This window comes from Peromyscus californicus, unplaced genomic scaffold (genome assembly GCF_007827085.1).
Source record: "Peromyscus californicus insignis strain IS unplaced genomic scaffold, ASM782708v3 Scaffold_21__1_contigs__length_65335640, whole genome shotgun sequence".
Lineage (NCBI taxonomy): Eukaryota > Metazoa > Chordata > Mammalia > Rodentia > Cricetidae > Peromyscus > Peromyscus californicus.
In genome coordinates this window covers 61188828-61211724 of record NW_026294514.1, presented here as the reverse complement: position 1 = coordinate 61211724, position 22897 = coordinate 61188828, and the positions used below count along the sequence as shown (strand labels likewise).

Sequence of the window (22897 nt, the reverse complement as noted above, 5' to 3'; positions counted from 1 at the left end):
ACGAGTATCTTCTGCTAAGGCACTGAGCGGTTTGTGCTGACGTTTTTCTAAGGAACCCCTGCCCTTCCTGGATCTCTGGTCTTTGGTCTCTGTCATCTCCTCTTTGCCTGTATTGAGTCTGTTTTGCCTTGTGTTCTTGGGAAGAGCAGGTTTTAGCCATTAAATTTGTATTCTTCATGGTCAGTTTTCCAAATTGGTTTTCAAAGTGAATTTCATAGATTCTTTTGGTTTTCTTTAATATGATCACAACTGCAATCATGCTCAATAAGTAATTTGGCTTTAATAGATTCCAAGGCAATGAATTTCTCAAATGACATAGCATTGAACACTTCAAATGACATATCATCTTAGGCTTTTTGTAAATATTCACATTTTCTATATGGAATAGCCCACCACCTAGACAAAAAGAGGAGGCCACTTTAAAGACTTCCATCTTGACCAAGCTTAATTTTGGGGGGATAAAGGCAGAGAATAAATAGCCTAGCATTGTATGATGTTCCGTTGACATCGAGAGCTTGCCAGTAGATAGTCACACCAGACCTTGAAAATGAAAGATACAATGATTGGGAGCTGTCTTTGATCTTCGGAAAAATAGAGATATAGATAGCTAGGTCAAGGTAAACGGATATGGGGGAGATGGAGACATAATCTGCATGTATTGACAAAGCCTGTTAACAAAGTAGAATTAGAAATTCCTGGAAAGCTGAGCAGAGTCCAGTGAATCATTTCCCAAGGTAAAGAGGATGACTGTGCAGGGTTGAACACAGAAGGAGAAGCAGGTGAGAGGGACGGTTGATGATTTAAATAGTGGTCACTCCTCCACCAAAAGGGTCCCATGGGTTCCTCTCAAGTGTTAGATGTGGCGGTGGCTGCTGAAGGCCCACCATCTCCAGGTGACCTTGGTTGCCATGCTCTTTGTCTCCCATGGGGTCCTTTACCATCTTTGGCTCTCTGCGTGGATGCAGACACACTCACTCAGCCCCAACCAGAGTGACAATTTCAACCACAGGGTTGGGTCTGCTTCTTCCCATGCCCACACTCCTGACATCCCCAAATTCCACTGAGGCAAAATAATCCTCTAGCATTCAGTTTAGTGACTTCCTCACTGTGGGAGTTCATGTCCAGGGAATAAATGAAGACACGTTTTCAAAGTTTTATTCTGGTGTTTATGTAGCGCATGGCTGGCAAGGTGCCTCCCTGACTGTCCTCCAGCTGAGGGGTCCACAGATTCTGTTGCTTCTTCAAGACATCGCTCAGTTCCTGTTCTTTCTGTGTGTTGCATGTGACTCACTGATACACTTTGGACTTAGGATCCACTAGACAACATCCAAGCCCATTCTCATACTGTCCTAGTCTGCAATGTGAACAGAACTTGCTGCTTTTTGAGCCCATTTCAGTGGCCCTATTTTTTTTCTATTCAGATCTCGAACCATCTTCATAAGTGACGATGGAACCAGGACACATTATAGTAGAACCTCCCAAAGCAAGCATGTCAAAAAAAAAAAAAGCCCTTCATGAGAGGCATGAATAGAATAAACTTTCTCAAATGGCTTTAAGGTCCCTTTTCCATTCTGCATGTCAAGTGACAGCTGGATTTTGTCAAGCTTCTTTTTGTTATTATGCCTTCTTAATGACAGTGGGGAGCTTTATGATGTCCCATGGAAAAGCTTTTCCCTACTGCCAACATCTGTCATAGTTTTGGGACCTAGATAGGGCCAAGTACTAGCCTAGCATGTCCCTGATCAATATGAAACCTTAAGGAGTTGACATTGTAAAATTGTGACCTTCAGCCTTGAGAGACACACACGTTGGTCCTTCAAACACACTGAGATATTAGATATGAGTTCATCAACTGCTTCATCCATGTTCATGCATTTATGACCATCATCTAGGAAAGGAAACTGGAACTTAGAGAGGCCATTTTGTGTGTGTGTCCATAGAAGAGATATAACAGAGTTCACCTGCATGTAGATGACAGAGAGTGGACCTCCCATAACCATAGAGAGAAGTGCCAGAGAAGAAGCAGAGCAGTGGCTTGTGAAGAGGGGAGAACAGACCCTTTCCCCATTCCTGAGTCTCACTGACAGTGAAGGGGTATGTAAGACCCCAAGCCCAGGGCAGCAGCTGGCACAAAGGAAGCATCATCCATATGCTCATGTGCCTAGTGCTGAGTTTCTTCTGAGTGAAGACCACTAAATAGGTTCTGTCTGATGAGACAGGACCTAAAGATAAACATGAAGTAAATTAGAAAACTGTAAGCAACTGCTTAGCACATGGGAGGCAAATTCCCTGAGACAGGGATGGATTCCTGATCATGTACAAGGTTCCAACAAACAGGAACATGCTCTCACCTAGACCTCAATTTTGCTTTCTGCATGTGGAAAATTGAACAAATTGACCCATAAGAATGTACCCCATAATGTTCATATTATGGACAGCATCTGTATCAGGACTCGGAGCTGCCAAGACTTTTGGCAGAGATCAGTTACAGGTCTCTAGATTAGTGACAGCCTAAAACAAGTCCCCTGCCCAGATCTCTAAAGAGAGTGCAGATGTCTACAACCCTCAGCATCCAGAAGACCTGAATGTCAAACTGAGCCAGAGGCCAGAGCAGTGTCTTTCTGCTTCTAGTCCCAAGGAGAGCAGTCCACGGGGGCAGGGTGCTGCTCAATACAGTGTGTCCATGAGTAGGCTGGTCTTTCTCAAGTGTGATAGAGACAGCATCTGCTTTATTCTGTGGGTAGCTGAAAGAATTCTCAGTTGATCTTTCAGTGGAATTCAATTTCAAATCATGAATTCAAGACCCTTCCAGAATTGCCACAGCACACAGCTGCCCACACTTCAACTACAGTGTCCCCATCATACAGTTATCCTGTATGAAATGTGCCAAACTAGAGAGCAAGCAACCTCTGTTTGTCTAGGCTGGCTTAGCAGTGATCTGTGTTTTCTAACTCACTGAGTGCTTCTTGAGAATGCTAAGGCAGACTTTACAGAGCTACTGAGTAGGCCATGATTCGTGGTGAGGTTACAATGGGTGCCCAGGCATCAGGCGCTGCTCAGAGCTCAGTGGCATCCTGCTGATGTGTGACTGACAGAGAGGAAAATGACACAGTGACAAGGTTGCGCAGATCTTTGTTGTGGAAATCAGAGGAGAGAGAGGGTGGTCGCTGAGGTTCATCAGAGAGCAACAGCTGCTGACAGGAGTCTTTCTGGTGGAGAGATGGTAAGATGTGCTTTTCTCTGGGCGAGGCAGAAGGTTAGGACAGTAGTGAAGTTCAGACTTGAGTTTATTATACAGTGACTAACAGAAGGTGGGCACTGTGCCTACCAATGACGTGCCACTGTGCAGTGTGGCTTGATGGTTATACAAAATGAACAAACTCATGTTGGGGGCAGAGACAGGCAAGGAAGGCCCTCTGCTGTAGGCTTCTTTTGAGATGGCCGTGGGACTCCAGGTGTCTCTGCAAGGACTCTCAGGGCTGCTGCTCCTGCTCTGTGCCCTGCCCTGGGCTGAGGGAGGAAAGGTGCTGGTGATTCCCATGGAGGGCGATCACTGGCTGAGCATGAGGACCATTGTGAGGGAACATTATGCCTGAGGTCACAAGACTGTGGTCCTGGCTCCGGATTTGTCTGTGTACATCAAAGCAGAGGCCCTCTTCTCCCTGAAAACCTGTAACATTCCATACACCATGGAATGATATAGACATCACCCTCTGGACTAACTGCTAATTTTCTTTGAAATGCAATTTTCTGTGAGGATACCTTAAAAAAATGGGAAGTAAGAAACAATGTATCAACGTTCCATGTGATGACCTGCATGGGTCTGCTGCACAATGAGGTTCTGGTCCCAAATCTGAACTACAGTTCTTTTGATGTTAACAGACCCCGATTTTTTTCTCTTTGCAATGTACCTGGGATGTTCTTGCTGTGGTTTTTCTGCACCATCATTCCCTGTGAAATGGACTTTGAGGCCACAGTGTCCAACTTCGCCCCTTGTGTATGCCGAGGCTGCTCACAAGGCTTTCTGACCACATGAGCTTCCTGCAAAGGGCCGAGAACATGCTTACCCTCTGACCTTGGAATGCATGTGTGCTGTATCTTTCACTCCTTTTGAGAGCCTCACCTCTGAGCTTTTGCAGAGAGCGGCGTCCTTGGTGGAGGTTCTCAGCCATGCATTGACATGGCTGCTCCTAGGGGGCTTTGTGTTTGACTACCCCAGGCCCATCGTGTCCAATATGGTCTTCACTGGGGGCATAAACTGTGCCATTAGGAAACCACTCTCTCGGGTATGCATTGGAGCCATAATTTATCTTTACAGTATTCTAGTTTTCTAAATATCTCATTTTGATGTGATCATTAGTCTCAGCTTTCCAGGGATTTTTTTTTTTCTTACCTTGAATTCTCCAGTGTGTCTCTGATATTTTCAGTTTTCAAGATAGCTATAATTGACATTTCAGGTTTACGATGGTCATTGAGGGGGACTACAATGCCACACTGAGGGTCTCTCCTGGGACTGAGGCACAGCAATGGGACATCACCAACACTGCTTACTTGTCTAGTCACTGTCTTTCTTGAGGTGAGATTTTCTGAAGCTGGGCAGATGCAGAGAAACTGAGCTAGGACCTGACTCAAGTGGACACAGATTGCTTTCAGATCTTCAGTAGCAAGATAAGGGAGCTTTTTACCCAATATTTTTTAATGATGCTCTCTAGGAGGGCTGGGTATGTGCTCCCATGACACCTGAGAATGGAAATGGAAGCACTCAGCATGCAGTTTGTTTACATCGTCTCTCAATTTTTACTAGCTACCTTTCAGGTGCTCCAGAGTCACATGACTAGTGTTTCTAAATGTTCTGCAGATACACCCAAATTGTCACATTTTTATGTTTTGTACGTCTAATACATCTCTGAGATTCTTCAGTTCCGAAGGAAATGTCTTCTACCTTCCATTTCCTGCCTTAGAATCACCAATATTTGCAGAGGGTTTATTAGCATTTTTAATAGTTGTCATCCTGTAGGTATAGAAGATAGATTGGTACATGGAGGCACTTGTGTTGTGGTAATATACTTTGCTCTTATCACTAAGTGACATATTATATAGCCTACCTATCTGATCCCAGTATTGCTGTCTTATGCTATTTTCATATTATTCTTACCCTTACATCTAATTAAATATTTTAGAATTTTGGTTAAATGTTTAAAGTGTTTTAAAAACTCACTCCTGTTGATTTCTCTTGATCTAAGAATTCTGTCTATTCAGATAAGTTGGACTTGATTTCATTTCTCCCAATTAGTATAAATTCCTTTTACATTATTGTTTTCCTTTAACATTTTCATCTTTGATCTTACTTTTGTAATTCAGTGGCACTCTCTGTCTCCATGGAGATGTGGTGGAGCTTGCTCGTTTCTCTAACTCTCACATTTCCCTCATTTACTAACAGGATCTTTTGTGATGATGTTGGACCACTCATGTGAATTAGGACAGGCTCTCCCCTTCAAGGTCCTCAATGTTAGCTATAATCTCTTTGCCATATGATGTAACACTGTCTCAGGTTCCAATAATTATGATATGGGCTTCAGTCTGGTGTCTACTTTGCCTCCAGCAGACAACCAATCCACTTGAGTGAGCCCCTGGATCTCATTCAAAGCTGAAAGATGTTCTCTGCTGAGGCACCAAGAACTTTAGTCTGCTCTCTTCCTTCAGACTCTCCTAAGGCAGCTATGGCCTGGACCATGATCTTTGCTGACAGCATGGATTTTATCTGATGTGTTTAAGGTGCCTCATCTAGTTAGACACTCAAGTGAACGCCAACTTTTTGTCAAGTTGCTCTGGTCTGTGTCCCCTGGATGCCACAATGAGTTTGGTATACCTTAAATATCCTTTTGATACTTTCAGCACCTGTGGTAATTGTGAAACCAAGATAAGGCCAAGTGTAGACCTAACATGAGACTAGCCAATAGTGGAATTTTGAGGTGTTTGCTTATATTTTGGCCAATCTTGGTAGCATTGATATTCTTTCATTGTAGAGAATAAATGTGGACTGATTTATAACACTGAGGTTTTAATGACTTGTTACAGGAGTGGTAGGAATATTATTATACCCACTCTACTAGGTTACTTGTTTGTTTGTTTAAGACAGGGTCTCATTATACTTTAGGTTGACTTGGAACACACTATGTAACTGATGACGACTTTGAACTCTTGCTCCTCCTGCTTCCATACCCCAGAATTACAAGCATGTACCACCATGTCCAACTAAATTAAACTATTTTTTAGAGTTAATAGTGGCCAACTATTCCTAAATAATTGAAATTTTAAATATATTTAATAGTTATATATTAAATGATCTGAGGGCCATTTTTAATTTGTTTATCCCAGAGTATCATAAGAACTGCTAAGATCATAACCTGCTTCAGTTCCCTTTTCGTTTTTAAATGCAATGTTGGAGAATAAACTGTAGCTTTTTCAGAGGAAGATATCTGGCACAGATTTCCCCCAAAATGGGAGACATTAAGTCTTAAGGTGCTGGGCAATCAGTTTTCCAGGAAATAATACAGTTTGCCTAGGCAATAGTTTAATACTAAAGAACATGCAGGTACTCACAAAAAAATTAAAAATCTAAATCAAGACTGTTAAAAAAGACTTTGCTGCATGTTTCTTCATGAGTCTAGTTGAGATGCAGGGTTCTGACCAAACAAAATCAACAGCACACCCATGGGGAGTTGCTACCTAGAATATTTCTTTAGGTATAGCATCTGGATCCTTGTGTGCTTTGGGGCTCTGAGCACATGGTAAACCCTCACAGTGAGAGAAGCCATCAACATTGTCCCCACAGTGCTCTTCATAGGCATCCTCCATAGTCACATGTGCACAAGAGCTGCATATTGAACCCAGGAAAGAGATGGGGTCCCTCCTCCAGGAACTGGCCACCTCTTCCATGAGATTTGGTATTGGGGGTGTTCTTGATAATGCTGAGAGCAGCAGCTGAAGCAGCAAACACAGATTTCAGGTTCTGACTTCTCAGCCCAACTTCTCCATGTAAATGGACATTTCTCTCCCACCCAACAGTTCCCAAATAACCACTCAGAGGCTTGTATTAATTATAAATACTTGGCTGGTAGCTCAGGCTTATTACTAATTAGCTTTTACATTTAAATTAACCCATAATTCTTATCTATGTTTAGCCATGTGGCTTGGTACCTTTTGTCAGTGTAGCATTCTCATCTTGCTTCCTCTGCATCTGGCTGGCGACTCCTGACTGCCCTTCCTCTTCCCAGCATTCTTAGTTTGGTTGCTCTGCCTATACTTCCTGCCTGACCACTGGCATTTTATTAAACCAATTTGAGTGACAAATCTTTACAGTGTACAAGAGGATTATTAAACAGCAGCTCCATCCATTCTTTTCCTTTTATAGGCATTGCATGGACGGGCATGGCCACTGCCTAGACTCAGATAATTCTATATAGATAGCCATAAAAAGGAAACAATGGGATTTGGCATGAGGTAAAACATATGGAGAAGTGGCAGGTACAGAGAGAAGATGGAGAAAAAGAAGGCAGGGGACTAACTTTGGAGGAGAAATCGAAGAACATTTATCTGAATTCCTATCCTCTTCAATAGGGTGAAATGCAAAGGCTACTTGCACAGTACAGTGGAGGCACATAGGAGGTATATTCATATGCACATCTGCCCAGCTGCTGAGTCTGCTCCCAGTTAGGTATTAAGGGTGTGGCTTTGCTGCAGAGGGAAATCTCAGCTTTGACAACCAAGCTGAATGGGCAGAATGACATACGCAGTGAGGTGGAATGCAGGACACCCCAGTAAAGCTCATACAATGGAGAGTGGAACCCCAGGCATGTAGAGGAAGGAGGTGGAGCAACTGCTTAGTACTTGTGAGAACAATTCCCTGAGTCAGGGCCAGATTCCTGGCCATGTGCACAGTCCCCACAGCTAGAGTCCTGCCCTCAAATGCATCTCAAATTTGCTTTGCCATCCTGACATTTGAGCAGTGTCCCACGAGATCACAAGCCCATGATGTTCTGGGGAATCCAGCCTTGTAAGAATTTTGAGCCAGCAAGAACTGTAGAATGGAGCCTAATCACAAACCACAGGAGGCAGTGGAGGCCCAGGTTAGTGCCCACCCAGGTCTTTTAAGGAAATGCAGAAGCATGCAGCCGTCAGTATCTAGGAGAAGAAAAATTTGGCATCGGCTGGGCATTTGCAATACATTGTCCCAGATTACTACAGTTATATCACAGTACAGGAAATGCACCAGTCTGGAGATCCAGCAATGTCTTTGTTTCTCAAACTGCCTTAGTAGTGTTCTGTGAAGCAGCTTGTAGTGGGAAGAGTCCTGAAAGTGTTTCTGAGTGTATTATGTCTAGCAGAGAGTACAACAGACACCACCTACTTTAGTTATTGTTCTATTGCTGGGAAGAGACATCATGACCGAGGCAACGTATTTTAAGAAGCGCTTAATTGGAGGCCTGCTTATAGTTCAGAGCATGAGACCATAACCAATGATGGCAGGGAGCATGCAGCAAGCTGGCAGGCATGGCACTGGGGCACTGGCTGAGAGTGTATGTTTTATCCAAAAGTTGGAGGCAGAGAAGAGAGAAAGGAGAAAGAGAGGAGAGAGGGGAGCAGGAGGAGAAAGGTGAAAAGGTTGTGCACCAGGATAAGTCTCTCCTCCAACGCAGCAATCCAAATCAGACCGAATCAAACCAAATTAAGAAAAAACCCAGGTTTAATGGGTAAACCACTCCCAGATGATTTTCCAGCTCCCCCAGAGAGGAGACAAGGAAGAGAGCCTGAAAAACCACATGTCTGTTTTCTGGGGGGCAGTTTAAATACCCTGTGGGAATGGTCTTGAGCATCTCTGGGAGAGGAGCCATGTTTGGCAAGCTTTCTGAGATGATGCAGGGTTTGAGGAGAGAGAGATGGGGGAGGGAGATTGAGGTAGAGCTTCTACTAGAACAAAAGGGAGGGAGACATAGACAGTGACAGAGGCAGAGACAGATATAGACTGGGCCTGGCATGTGTTAGGGTTCTGGAGAAGTCCCACAAAAGACCATCATCCACATATGCAATCAGCAAGAACATTTATTATCTTGAGAAAGCTTCCAACGTGTTGGGGCCTGCCATCCCATACAAAGGCAAGATGGCAAAGACCCCGAGAGAGGTGTATAAGGTCCTTTTAAGCCTAACTAAGGAGAGTGTCCAAGGAAGTTATATCATCTTAGAAATGATTGGCTTATGCGAGTGGCGATCATGTTGGTAACTTTTAATTGGCTAGGGTCAGTTAGGGGGTTGTCAGGGCTACAGTTATCCATTTTTGGGCAGGCCTGGACAATTTTCAGGCTTTGTCCTTATTTGGTTATTACCTTGAACTGTTGATTATGGTGGCTGGCTCAGTGGCCCGAGTTTGCTACATCTTATCTCCCTTGTCCCTGTTGTCAGGGCCACCAGTGATTAATTGCCCTTTGTTCATGGCTCTTCTTTAGAAGCAGCTTGTTCAGTTTCAGGAAACTGAAATTGAGGCCTGATCTCTAAGAGAAGACTGAGCAGCCTGTTACGGTGTCTGCTCGGTCCCCTCAGCATGGGCTTTTGAAATCTCAAACCCCACTTGTAGTGACACACCTCCTAATCCCACCCAAAACAGTTCCACGAACTAGGGACCAAACAGTCAAATATATGAGCCTATGGGGGCCATTCTCATTCAAACCACTGCACCAACCATCGGTTCTTCTCTGAGTTCAATGGCTGACAAAGAAAGAAATGATTACATCAAGTGAGTGTGCAGAACCTTGTTTTGAACATAGGAGAACAAATGAGGTGAACTCTGATTTTCACTAGGTAGCAGCCATGGGCCACTGGAGTTTAATGCATAAACAGCTGATAAGAGGCGAAGGGTAAGATAGTAGTCACTGCCAAGTATGGATTTATTCTGTAATGATTAGTGGGAGGAGGGCACTGTGCCACACAGTGAAATGCTGAATGCCAGGGAACATGGAGATAAAGAGATGATTAAACTAGAATAGGGGTCACAGCCTGGTAAGGTAGGTCCACTACTATGGGATTCTGGAGTGATTTTAGAACCCGGGATGCCCATGTAGAGCTCGTGTGGCTGCTGGTTTTCACAGATGCCAGACAGCATACACATCTTGAAAACATTTTTTTAAATTTTATTTTATAATTTAATTTAATTTTACATATCAGCCACAGATTCCCTTGTACTCCCCCCTCCCGCCCTGCCACCCCCCTGCCGCCCCCTTCCCCCCAGCCCACTCCCCATTCCTGTCTCCTCCATGGCAAAGACTCCCCTGAGGATTGAGTTCAACTTGGTAGATTCAGTCCAGGCAGGTCCACTCCCCTCCTCCCAGGCTGAGCCAAGTGTCCCTGTATAAGCCCCAGGTTCCAAACAGCCAGCTCATGCACTAAGGACAGGTCCAGGTCCCACTGCCTGGATGCCTCCCAAACAGTTCAAGTTAATCAACTGTCTCACTTATCCAGAGGGCCTGATCCAGTTGGGGGCTCCTCAGCCATTGGTTCATAGTTCATGTGTTTCCATTCATTTGGCTATTTGTCCCTGTGCTCTTTCCAACCTTGGTCTCAACAATTCTCGCTCATACAAACCCTCCTCTTTCTCACCAATTGGACTCTCAGAGCTCCACCTGGGGCCTGGCCGAGGATCTCTGCATCCAGTTCCCTTAGTCATTGGATGAGGTTTCTAGCATGACAATTAGGGTGTTTGGCCATCCTATCACCAGAGTAGGTCAATTCAGGCTGTCTCTCGACCATTGCCAGTAAGTAGTCTATTGTGGTATCCTTGTGGATTTCTGTGGGCCTCTCTAGCACCTTGCTTCTTCCTATTCTCATGTGGTCTCCATTTACCATGGTCTCTTATTCCTTGTTCTCCCTCTCTGTTCGTGATCCAGCTGGGATCTCCCACTCCCCCAAGCTCTCTTTCTCTCGACCCTCACCCTTCATTACCCCCAACTCATGTCCAGGCTGTTCATGTAGATCTCATCCATTTCTCCATCATTGGGCGATCCCTGTGTCTTTCTTGGGGTCCTGTTTTCCAGGTAGCCTCCCTAGTGATGTGAGTAGCAGTCCAGTCATCCCTGCTTTACATCTAGTATCCTTCTATGAGTGAGTACATACCATGTTTGTCTTTCTGAGTCTGGGTTACTTCATTCAGGATGATTTTTTCTAGATCCATCCATTTGCCTGCAAACCTCATGATGTCATTGTTTTTCTCTGCTGAGTAGTATTACATTGTGTGTATGTACCACATTTTATTTATCCATTCTTCAGTTGAAGGGCATCTAGGTTGTTTCCAGGTTCTGGCTATTACAAACAATGCTGATATGAACATAGCTGAGCAAGTGCCCTTGTGGTATGATTGAGCATTCCTTGGGTATATGCCCAAGAGTGGTATAGCTGGATCTTGGGGGAGATTGATTCCCAATTTTCTAAGAAAGCGCCATATTGATTTCCAAAGTGGTTGTACAAGCTTGCATTCCCACCAGCAGTAGAGGAGAGTTCCCCTAGCTCCACATCCTCTCCAGCATAAGCTGTCTTCAGTGTTTTTGATCTTAGCCATTCTGACAGGTGTAAGGCGGTATCTCAGAGTTGTTTTGATTTGCATTTCCCTGATGATTAGGGATGTTGAGCAATTCCTTAAATGTCTTTCAGCCATTTGAGTTTCCTCTGTTGAGAATTCTGTTTAGTTCTATAGCCCATTTCTTAATTGGACTGTTGGGCATTTTGATGTCTAATTTCTTGAGTTCCTTATATATTCTGGATATCAGTCCTCTGTCAGATGTGGGGTTGGTGAAGACCTTTTCCCATTCTGTAGGCTGTCCCTTTGCCTTGTTGACCATATCCTTTGCTCTACAAAAGCTTCTCAGTTTCAAGAGGTCCCATTGATTGATTGTTTCTCTCAGTGTCTGTGCTACTGGTGTTATATTTAGGAAGTGATCTCCTATGCCAATGTGTTCAAAACTACTTCCTACTTTCTCTTCTATCAGGTTCAGATTAACTGGATTTATGTTGAGGTCTTTGATCCACTTGGACTTAAGTTTTGTGCACGGTGACAGATATGGATCTATTTGCAGCCTTCTACACATTGATATTCAGTTATGCCAGCACCATTTGTTGAAGATGCTTTCTTTTTTCCATTGTGTAGTTTTGGCTTCTTTGTCAAAAATTATATGTTCATAGGTATGTGGATTAATGTCAGGGTCTTCAATTCGATTCCATTGGTCCACATGTCAGTTTTTATGCCAGTACCAGAAAACGTTTTAAAACATGAGTGGAATCAAGGGTAGTGTTAAATGCAAGCCAGTGGGGGATGGCTCAGCAAATAAAGGTGCTGTTGGGAAGTCTGACGACCTGAGTTTGATTCACTGGGATGTACATGGTAGAAAGGGGGAAAATGACCCCTGAAAGTAAGCTTTTGAACTTTGGGTGTATACTCAAGTTGTATACTGTGTATACTGTGGCACATGCTACCCCTTTGAGTGTAAGCACACATACATACACACACACACACACACACACACACACACACACACACACACACACACACAATTTAAAAAGTAATGAAACTGCTTAGACTCAGGTAATTCTGCATAGATAGCCATAAAAGGGAAACAATGGGATTCAGCATGAGGTAAAACATATGGAGAAGTGGCAGGTACAGAAAGCAAATGTAGGAAAAGAAGGCAGGGGACTAACTTTGGAGGAGAAGTTGAAGAACATTTATCTGGATTCCTACCCTCCTTGAAAGGGTGAAATGCAAAGGGTGTGTGTGTGTGTGTGTGTGTGTGTGTGTGTGTGTGTGTGTGTGTATGTGTGTGTATGTTTTACCCACTGCATTTATTTTAGACTTTAACGGTACTGAACTGTATCCAAACCCAGTTTTATAGCCCAGTTTGTGAACTCTCTGCAGAAGTTTAAGAAGGGCTGGAGTGGTGGCTCAGAGGTTAAGAGCACTGGATGCTCTTCCAGAGGTCCTCAGCAACCACATGGTGGCTCACAACCATCTATAATGAGATCTGGTGTCCTCTTCAAACATGCAGGCAACATGCAGGAGGAATATTGTATACATAATAAATAAATCTTAAAAAAAAGAATTCTGGATTGGCCCATTTCATCTGCCCTGCTTTTTTTCAGATCTTAGTCAGTCCATACAAATAACCATGGAGGAGCAGGATTTTGTGCTGGACTTTCCATGCTATAAAAGCCCTTTCTGTGGGGCATAAACTGTGCCAATATAATTGGGTTGTTCAGGTGTGTATAGCATTCTAGCACAGGCTGTGCTTAGGGTGAAAGCTGCCTTTTGTCAGACTGTAATCAGTGCCCCCTTAGTGGTAATGGAGAGGTTGGCATTGCCTTATGATGATTTTTGAAATGATTTTTCCTATTTTCAACATCTATTGTAAGTATAGAACCAAGATGCAGCTGAGGCCATTCCTGACATCCCATCAACCAACCTCGAAATCTTAGAGTGCTCAGAGGGAGTGTGATTCTAGTAACACAGTTTTGTGGCTTCCAAACCATGCAGAGATTAAATGTGAATTTAAGCCATGTAGTGTGTGGTGAGTTGATACAAGAGTGCTGAAAACTAAGAACGCCCACTTTGCCAGGCTTTACTACTTTCCAAGAGGCAAGATTTACTTTTAGCCAAGTGATGGTCAACTATTAAGACACCGGCAGCGTCCATGTACAATTGAGTCATCTCAAAGTTACTTAAGAATGATAATAATATACTCACATGTTTCACCAGGATGGATGAAATATCCAGGGCCACTTACCTGGACCTGCACTTTTCCAGTCAAGGGCAAATGCAAGGATCTAAGTGCTGTGCTAACACCATTTCCTAGTTCCAAGAAAGAATAGTTTGCCTAGGGATTAATCATAATTGATACACATAGTCACAACATTTTAAAATAAAAAAGGAAACGAGAATATTGTGAAGGCTAATCTTTGCCATGTACCCTTCATGATTCTAGTCCACATTTACGGCACTCAGTGTGCAGAACGGCCAGTATCCTTTTGCCCTAGTTTATATGTAGAAATTATTCAGACTTGGTATCTGGCTCTTGTATGTTTTAGATCTGTGAGCACACTTCAGGCCCTCAGAATGAGGAGAGCAACTAATACTACCCTGTGTGCTTTTCCCCAGCACTGGTGCACAAAAGCCACATACCAAGTCTGGGCACCAGTGGGTCCTGACTCCAGGAACTGGCTGCTTCTTCTACTAGATGTAGTGATGGGAGTGTTCCTGTTAATGCTGACATCAGCAGCTAAAGCAGCAATCACAGACTTCAGATGCTGACTGCTCAGCCACCAGCTCATTCTATTCTTTTCCTTTTATGGGCTTGGCATGGACAGGAGTGGCTATGCCCTACACAGGTAATTCTGCATAGATAACCATAGAAGGGAAACAATGGGGTTTGAGATGAGGTAAAACATGCAGAGAAGTGACAGGTGCAGAAAAAGAAAGCAGAAAAGTTACCCTTGGAAAAGAAACTGCAGAACATTTTTCCGGACTCCTGCCCTCTATGAAAGGGTGAAATACCAATGCTGCTTGCCCAGTGCAGTGGTGGCACACATGAGGAATTTTGCATATAAACAGCTGCTGATTCTGCTCCCAGTTGGATTCTCAGAGGGTGGCTTCTCTCCAGAGGGAAGCCTCAGCTTGGCCACCCTGGCAGAATGACACAGAATGACACAGAGAGGTGGAATGTACAACACCCCAAGCAGCTTGCCTAGTGGAGAGTAGAGCCATCCCCAGGGCATGCAAAGGAAGAGGTGGTAGCAACTGCTCATCCCATGTGGCAGGAATTCTCTGAGGCAGGGCCAGAGTCCTGGATATGTAAACAGTGCCCACAACTGGGCTCCTGCTCTCACCTGGGCCTCAAATTCACCTTTTCTTGAATTTGGGCACAGTGCCTAGAAAATTGTAACCCATGCTTTTTGGAGGATTCCATCCTCATCAGGACTCTGATCTGGCAGGGACTGCAGGAGGGACCCTGATCAAAAACCTCAGAATGCAGTGTTCACCTTAACAGAGTGTGAGATCCTGCAGCCCTCCACATCCAGGAGAATAGAACCTGAGACTGAGCCATATCCCTCAGCAGTCTTTCTCCCTTTTAAGGAGATCAGCTTATGGGAGGGAGCAGGATGCTTCCAGAACTCATTCTGTGTCAGTGATGAGGCTGATGTTGGCCAAAGGTGCTTTACAGAGCATCAGCCTCATTCCATGGAGTGCTCACAAGATTCTTAAGCGTTCTTGCAGCAGAGTTCAGATCCTCTGAGCCTGACTTTGAGATCTTTCCAGCATTCCCGTCTTTGTTAGCAGTCAGCTCCTTCAAATTGTGTTCCCTGAACCTTAGAGTCCTGGCACCATGAAGAATATGAGCCATGGCAAAGGGATATCGTCTTTGGTTTGGTCAACCTTGCTTGCACTGTTCTGTATGCTGTGATACATTGATTGCCACTTGTGAATTGGAGGAGAGACTTTAACGAGCTACTGAATTAGGTCTTACCCAGCAGAAAGGTTTTGGGAGACGAGGGCACTTCTCAGAGCTCAATGGCCACTTGCTGACAGTCTAGGTGGTGAAAGAAATGGGTGTCCTCCAATGGGGAACTGGAGGAAAACAAGAGGTGAACTAGTATGCCCTAGGAAAAGAGAAGCATGTCACAGGAGTTTTTAATTAAGCAAGAAAAGCAAAGCTTAAGTTCCTGTGGGTGGAGGCAGGCAGAAGGGTAGGGCATTAGTGAAAGGCAGGGGTGATTTACTTTGTAATGATTGACTTAAGGGCACTGTCCTACCCAATGGTATGCAGAGTGACAGGTGGCCTGGTGATAAGAAAAGGAATAAATTGACAAAGGAGGTACAGGGTGTGGACAGTCCACTGTTGTGGGCCTCTGGGGAGATGGACACTGGACTCTCAGGGCTGCTGCTCCTGCTCTGTGCCCTGCCCTGGGCTGAAGGTGGGAAGGTGCTGGTGTTTCCAATGGAGGGCAGCCACTGGCTGAGCATGAGGGATGTCACCAAGGAGCTCCATGCCCGAGGCCACCAGATTGTGGTCCTGGCTCCAGATGTGACTCTTCACATCAAAGGAGAAGACTTCTTCACCCTCAAAACCTATGCCTTTCCGTACACCAATGAAGAATATCAGGAAAAAGTACTGGGAAATGCAAAGAAGGCCTTTGAAATACAACATACTGTGAAGTTGTTTTTTGAAAGTGTGGCAGCTCTAAGAAATTTTTCAGAACTCTATGCAAATTCTTGTGTAGCGCTACTGTACAATAAGACTCTGATCCAGCAACTGAATTCCAGTTCCTTCGATGTGATCTTAACGGACCCCATTTTTCCCTGTGGGGCAGTGCTGGCCAAGTACCTACAGATTCCTGCTGTGTTTTTTCTGCGCTCCATTCCCTGTGACATAGACTATGAGGCCACACAGTGTCCAAACCCTTCTTCATATGTTCCAAGGCTGCTCACAACACTTTCTGACCACATGAGCTTCCTGCAAAGAGTCAAGAACATGCTGTACCCTCTGACCTTGAAGTACATTTGCCATATCTCATTCTCTCCCTATGAAAGTCTTGCCTCTGAGCTTTTGCAGAGAGAGGTGTCCTTGGTGGAGGTTCTCAGCCATGCATCAGTGTGGCTGTTCCGAGGGGACTTTGTGTTCGACTACCCCAGGCCCATCATGCCTAACATGGTCTTCATTGGGGGTGTAAACTGTGCCAACAGGAAGCCACTCCATCAGGTCTGTATTCTGCCATTATCACAATAATTTTCCAGGAAAAATATTTTTTTTTACTTTCAAGTGCTTATTTATTCATCTCTCCAAAGTTATCTATCTTTCTTTTTCTAAGAGGCTTTGGTAAAATTCATCTATTAAGGTGCTCAAGGTGCTATGCTTCAGGTTTTCAGAGGCCACTGTCAGGACTGAGGGGCTAAAGTGGTACTCTGTTGGGACTGCCCATCTAGACACTTTTTCTATTGGTGAGTATCCTGATTCTGCACAGGAACTGAGAAACTGAGCTGTGGCCTGACCCATCAGAGGGTGTGTTGCTTTCAGATTTTTTGGGGGTTAAAGGAATCAGTGAATGTCAGTTGTTGGTGTGGCAGTTTTTAATAATGCTCTCAGGGATGAAATGGGTGTGTGTTCACAGGATGCTTGAGCACTCAACAGACCCGGAAGCAAGCTAATGAGTAGTTTATGGGATCAATTGGACCAGCCACAAATCAAATGCTTGATAGTCTATGTGTAACTGAGCAGCCTCTGTATGACTGTACATCTTCCATGATAAAACTAAATTGTCTGTTTTCAAATTTTAGAAAACTAAAAGAAAAATAGTCTAGAGAAGTCTATCTTAACAAAACTTTTTACTTTATCATAGGGTAGAGGTGGAGAGTAAGTTGTACATTTAGTCCTGAGGCTACTGGCTACTTCCCAGTCCAGTCAGCTTGTCTGACAGTAATTGAAACTATACTAAATGGTTTAATGAAGATTTAAGGAAGTTAAATGAATCTGTATTTAATGAGAAAACCTGTGTGCTGGGTCAGGTCTGTAATCCTAGCACTTCGGAAGCTGAGACAGGGTTATGAGTCCAAGTCCATCCTTGGCTACATAATGAGAGCCTGAACTGGGATACACAGTGAGAGCCCGAGAGGGGAGGAGGGAAAGAAGAGGAGGAAGGGAGGAGAGAGAGAAGAGGGGTTAGGAGAAAGAAGGAATGAGGAAGATGAGAGTGAGTAGGGGAAAGAGGAGAAAGAACTGATAAACATGGGGAACTGGAAATTCTGGAAACATAAGCTGATAAAATGGAGAAGGTACCTTTCTTCCAGTTTGGAGGCTGCAGTATAAAATCAAAGGGAAGGTGGTTATTTAAAGACAGAATAATTTCTTCCAAATGCTTTCAGCCATGTCACAAAGCCAAGCCCAAAAGAGCCGTGTGTGAACCTCCAGCCACTGTGACTGGCTTTTTGAATTCTTGACCCTGTTTTAGGTGCAACAGGGCCTCCTAGTCATCTGGGCCTTACAGTGCATTTCTCTTCCTTGCCTGCTGCATTCTGGAAAATTCTCCCAGTAGTTCCATGAAGGGATCCCCTGTAGTGGATTGGAATGCTTTAAAAATATTAGATGAGAAGTGCATGTGTGTCAAGGTGCTCATGTGGAGGTCAAGAACAATTTCAACTTCCGGTTGCTGGTTCTCTCCTCCCACCATAGGTCCCAAGGATCAAAGTCAAGTTGCCAGGCTTGTGCAGGAAGTGCTCTTATAAGTCCACTGGTGGATTCAAGAGGCTCCCCTTTGCACAGGAAATGCCTTTTGACCACTATGACAAGCCTTCCCTAAAAGAGGACCTTCCACAGGGATGTCTGCAGAAGTCTTTTGAGACTGAGCAATTTTTGAAGAGATTTTCAAGCTTGACAATTTATTAAAATGTTTTTTATAGTTGGGTCTGGTGGCACATGCTGTGAATTCTTACACTTGGGAAGCAGAGTAGATTTCTGTGAATTCAAGACCAGTCTGGCCTACATAATAAGTTCCAGTCCAGCCAGGAACTTTCCATTTACAGCTCCATTAATCTAGGATATATGAATACTGATTCTTCTTTTTGCTCTCAACTATTAAAACTAGCCAAAGCTGAAGATCTATGACCTCTGAGTGACATCCTATGCCAGGCTCTTTGCCTACCATGGTCTTTTTTCCACTGTGTGGTTTCAGACTCACTCATTCCATTCTACCCTGGGTACTGATTTCCACATTTAACCATCACAGAACTGTACATTTGTTATCCCCAAATCCTTAATACTTCCTACCAGTTCAGATACAAACCCACACTAACATTCTACTCAGTGTCTTTCCCTCCTGCTTTCTTTTTTTTTTTTTTTTTTTTTTTTTTGGTTTTTCGAGACAGGGTTTCTCTGTGTAGCTTTGCACCTTTCCTGGAACTCACTTGGTAGCCCAGGCTGGCCTCGAACTCACAGAGATCCGCCTGGCTCTTCCTCCCGAGTGCTGGGATTAAAGGCATGCGCCACCACCGCCCGGCTCCCTCCTGTTTTTATGTGGTCTGCATATGTGTCTGCATATTTTGCATGTGTGTGTGTGTGTGTGTGTGTGTGTGTGTGTGTGTGAGCACATGAAGAGGTCTAAGGCAGATGTCAGGAATCAGCCTCCATTATTTGTCTACCTTATCCAAGGGTCTCTCAAAAAAAAAAAATCCAGAGTTTGCCAATATGGCTCATCATGCTAGCCAGCTTGCTCTGGGGATCCCATGCCTCTGCCTTCTGAGGACTACCACATACACCAGACCTTATGTGGGTTTCTGGGGATGATTACCTAGTAAGCACCAAAACCCCTGGGCCATCTCCCCAGCCCTCAGTCACTGTCTTCATTAGCTCCCTAGGCTGAAGAAAACATTTGTTTCAAAGTCTGGTAGTTGGTCTGATTTGGGCACTTGTTATTGTTATAAAGCAGCTGTGATTTCTAAAGGCTCTGTGCACCCCGGGGGACAGTGCTGAATCTCGTGTTTCTGCTGTGTATTGTACATATATGTCCCAGCATGAGGTTACACTAGGGGGAGTATGGGTATCCAGCTTATTTTCATGTAGTCTTAGTTTATAATAATGTGCTTAGGTCCCATGACCTCTTGGCAGAGAATTACAAAGTGTGGCAATTTAAACCTATTCAGATCCCTTTTGCTTCCATGTCTTATGAGTCTTCACTGATGACATTGGAGTGAGGTAGAACACTGTGTGGTGTACTCTCTAAAGGCAACCATCTTCTGCAAGGTTTGAATAGGAAGCACCCAACTGAGCTAACAGAATGGACTCTATTGTTACATACATAGTTACATATATATTACATATTGCAATCGAGAACCTTGTTTAGCCTTCAAAAAGTACTTCTATTCACTTCCAGAATCTTCCACTGTTGTAGAACAAATTTAGGGCTGAGCACTAACCAGCTGTGAAACTTTGACTGATAAATGCAGCCCTAAACATTCAGAGACCATGGTCCTGGGAATCCTTTTTGCCCATTGAAATGGATTTCAGATTCCTAGCCTACAAAACTTGGGAAGAATAAATGTGATAGACATTACCAAGTTCATGGTAATTCATTGCAGCAGGGACCAGAATCTACCTAGTGCACTTTTTCAATGTAACTCCTTTCAAAAGCTTAGTTTTAACCTTTCGTTTTAAACAGTAGTCAATTGTGCCTATATCACCATCATTTTAGGCAAGCTAAAAGCTACTTTTTCCAATTTACTTTAAACTAGATAATTAGCATATGCATATCTTTCACCACAGTGTGAGTGTGGGGAAGTGGAGCTATATGGCTACACTTCACAGAAAGCTCGCCAGGTCGAATTGTCAACAAAATGGACATTGTGTGGTTTTAGGTGCTGTGAACAGGGTTTCCTACCACTAGGACAGAACGGTGGTCTGCCTCAGGATTAAGTTTAATGAGTGCCAAAGGCATACAGATATTTACAACAGGCATAAAGACCAAGAGAGATCCTATCCCTGCAGTCCCAACAATAAGAGGCACCGGCACGAACTGTATATAATGTCTTGAATACAGTTGTTCTGAAAGTAGAGTTCCCTTGAAAACGCTTTTAAACAAAAAAGTCCTGATAGTCCTTAAAACACACTTTATGCCTTTACTCAGTATCGATGCGAAGCAACTGCTCTTTGCCGTTAATTATCAGGGATTTTAACTCTCCGTCTTCTTCCACTTCCACTCTTTCTTGGCCATTCTCAACGATTCTCTTGGTGGTGATTTTTCTGCCATTAACTATTTCGGTGGAGGTTGACACCGACTTGAAGTTGCCTGCCGCGCCCCCGCCACAGGACATGGAGAAAGAAGAAACTCCCGAGCTGCCCGGAGAACCGAAGGATGTGAATCCGGTATCTAAGGAAGCAAAGCCACCCCCGAAAGCTGGGAAGTGGGTGAAGGAGGAAGAGAAGGGTACGGCCCCTCGGCTTCGGCTTCCTCGGGTGCTCCTCCGTTCCCCAAAGAAGTTCTCAAACGGGTCTCCGAAGAAGTCGAACGAGAAGGGGTCGCGGCCCCCGAAGAACTCCCTGAAGACCTCGGCGGGGTCTCGGAAGGAGAAGACATACTGGAAGGCGTCCTGGAACGGGCTGCCGGCCGCGCCGCCGCCGCCCACCTCGCCCACCTCGCCGCAGCGGTCGTACACCTCTCGCTTGCGGGCGTCCGAGAGGACCTCGTAGGCCTGCGCCACCTGCTTGAACCGCCTCTCGGCCTCCTCCTTGTGCTCAGGGTTCTTGTCCGGGTGCCACTTGAGCGCTAGCTTACGGTACGCCTTGCGGATGGCCTCGGCCGAGGCCTGCCGCGGCACGCCCAGCACCTCGTAGTAGTCCACCATGGCGGCTGGCCGGCCCGCGGCCTAGGCGCTTCAGCGCGGCTGGTGGCTGCTGAACGCCCGCTTACCCGCCGGCGCCGCCCGCGCGCGCCCTTGTGACGTGGACGCCTCTCATTGGTGGAGGCGGGCGGCGCTTCAGCCTATCAGAATGGGGAGGACTCCAGGGGTTGGTTCCGCTCACAACAACGCCCAGGGATGCTTAGGGTTAGAGATGGGGCTGAGTCCTGCGGTCTTTGTCTTGCTGGTTGGTTTTGTTGGTCTCGTATGAAGGACAAAGGACAACTTAGGGGAGAGGCTGTGATTCTGGCTGCCATAGAAAAGTACTACTTCACTTTTTCCTCCTCCTCTCCCTCCTCCTCCAACTTCTCCTCTTCCTCCTTTCCCTTCTCTGTCTCCTCCCATTTCCCCCTCCTCTTCCTCTTACCCCCTCCTTCCTTGTTTTCTCCTCTTCCTCCTCCCTACCTCTCCTTTTTCTTCATCTCCCTTTCTTCTTCTGCTGCTGCTCTCCCTTCTCTTCTCAGCTGTGTAGATCAAGCTAGTCTTGAACTTCCGGTGATGCCCTGCTGCATCCACATCCTGCGCTGTGGGTTTACAAGTGTGCTTCATAAAGTTGGCTCTTTAAAATGTGTTTCTGTGCCCTGCCCCAAGTCAGCTTTCCTCTAGCTGGGTAAGAAGACAGGGAAGTTGACAGGGGCGGCTTTTGTCTGACTCTGAAGGACAGTGGTTTGTGAAGGACTGAGGTCCTCAAACAGTTTGGCTTCGGAACCCTTTGTTTTCATTTCTATGGCTCTGAGGCCCATTGAGATCACAAGAAAGTAAAGCAGTGAGAAGGGCATATCTATTAGCTGCATGCTGAGATAAATCATGTTCATATGAGGAAATAACTTCTTCAAAAACTCAGAAGAGTGGTGTACGTTTATATTTCTTTAAGTCACTCCAGCTCTGGGCTTAATAGAGCGGGTTTCTCCTGCTTCTGCATTCAATCTACTATGATTTCACACATGGAGTAACCTTTAGAAAACTCTACCATACGCTTATGAGAAAATTAGATCTTTAAAAAGTCAGTATCCCTGTGGGTGGAAATAGTTTTGATGTTGTAAAATTCCCTTGTAAGGTCCTCAGGGTTCCCTAGCTAATACTTGGAGAGCCATTGTTGTCCTGAACAAAATAGTTAGAACTTGTGGGCTGTTTTTGTACCACTGCAGGTGAGATGCTCTTGTTACCACTTGCTGTTGTATCATGACTAAGGGTTTCCTTCTGTCCTTGCTTGATACTTGTGTTGTCTCCACTTCCTTATTTTTTTGAACATTATATTACCTGACTTGATCAGTTGTGAGGCAACACTCATCTATAAAGGTTACTTGGCTCTAAAGGGAAATAGTTAACCAGTGAACTTTTAAAGACTCTATTATGAAGGGCACTAGGTCTAACCAGGAGCGCTAGTGCACCAGAACAGTCATTGGAGTTTTTGTCACACCC

General features: G+C 44.7%; 2 protein-coding genes across 4 annotated transcripts in view; one reads left to right on the top strand and one right to left on the bottom strand.

Annotated features, from left to right (window-relative positions):
- Nucleotides 1-22897, top strand: part of LOC128117924 (UDP-glucuronosyltransferase 1-6) — a 74388-nt gene that overhangs the window by 41679 nt on the left and 9812 nt on the right. The window contains exons 1-2 of one of the 3 annotated variants that reach the window (XM_052750482.1): nucleotides 3438-3524; nucleotides 16014-16790. The exons of the other annotated variants lie outside the window; for them this stretch is intronic. Of the exons in view, the coding sequence (XP_052606442.1) occupies nucleotides 3438-3524; nucleotides 16014-16790 (864 nt within the window). Of the gene's footprint in view, nucleotides 1-3437; nucleotides 3525-16013; nucleotides 16791-22897 lie in introns of those variants that run through there. 3 annotated transcript variants of the gene reach the window in all.
- Nucleotides 19663-21490, bottom strand: LOC128117926 (dnaJ homolog subfamily B member 3). Its single transcript, XM_052750483.1, has one exon. It carries the CDS (start codon nucleotides 21419-21421, stop codon nucleotides 20696-20698), a length of 726 nt encoding a protein of 241 aa, XP_052606443.1. The 5' UTR covers nucleotides 21422-21490; the 3' UTR covers nucleotides 19663-20695.

Excerpts from the sequence above, each read along its gene's own strand:
- LOC128117926 (XM_052750483.1), bottom strand. The coding sequence starts at position 21,421 with ATGGTGGACTACTACGAGGTGCTGGGCGTGCCGCGGCAGGCCTCGGCC.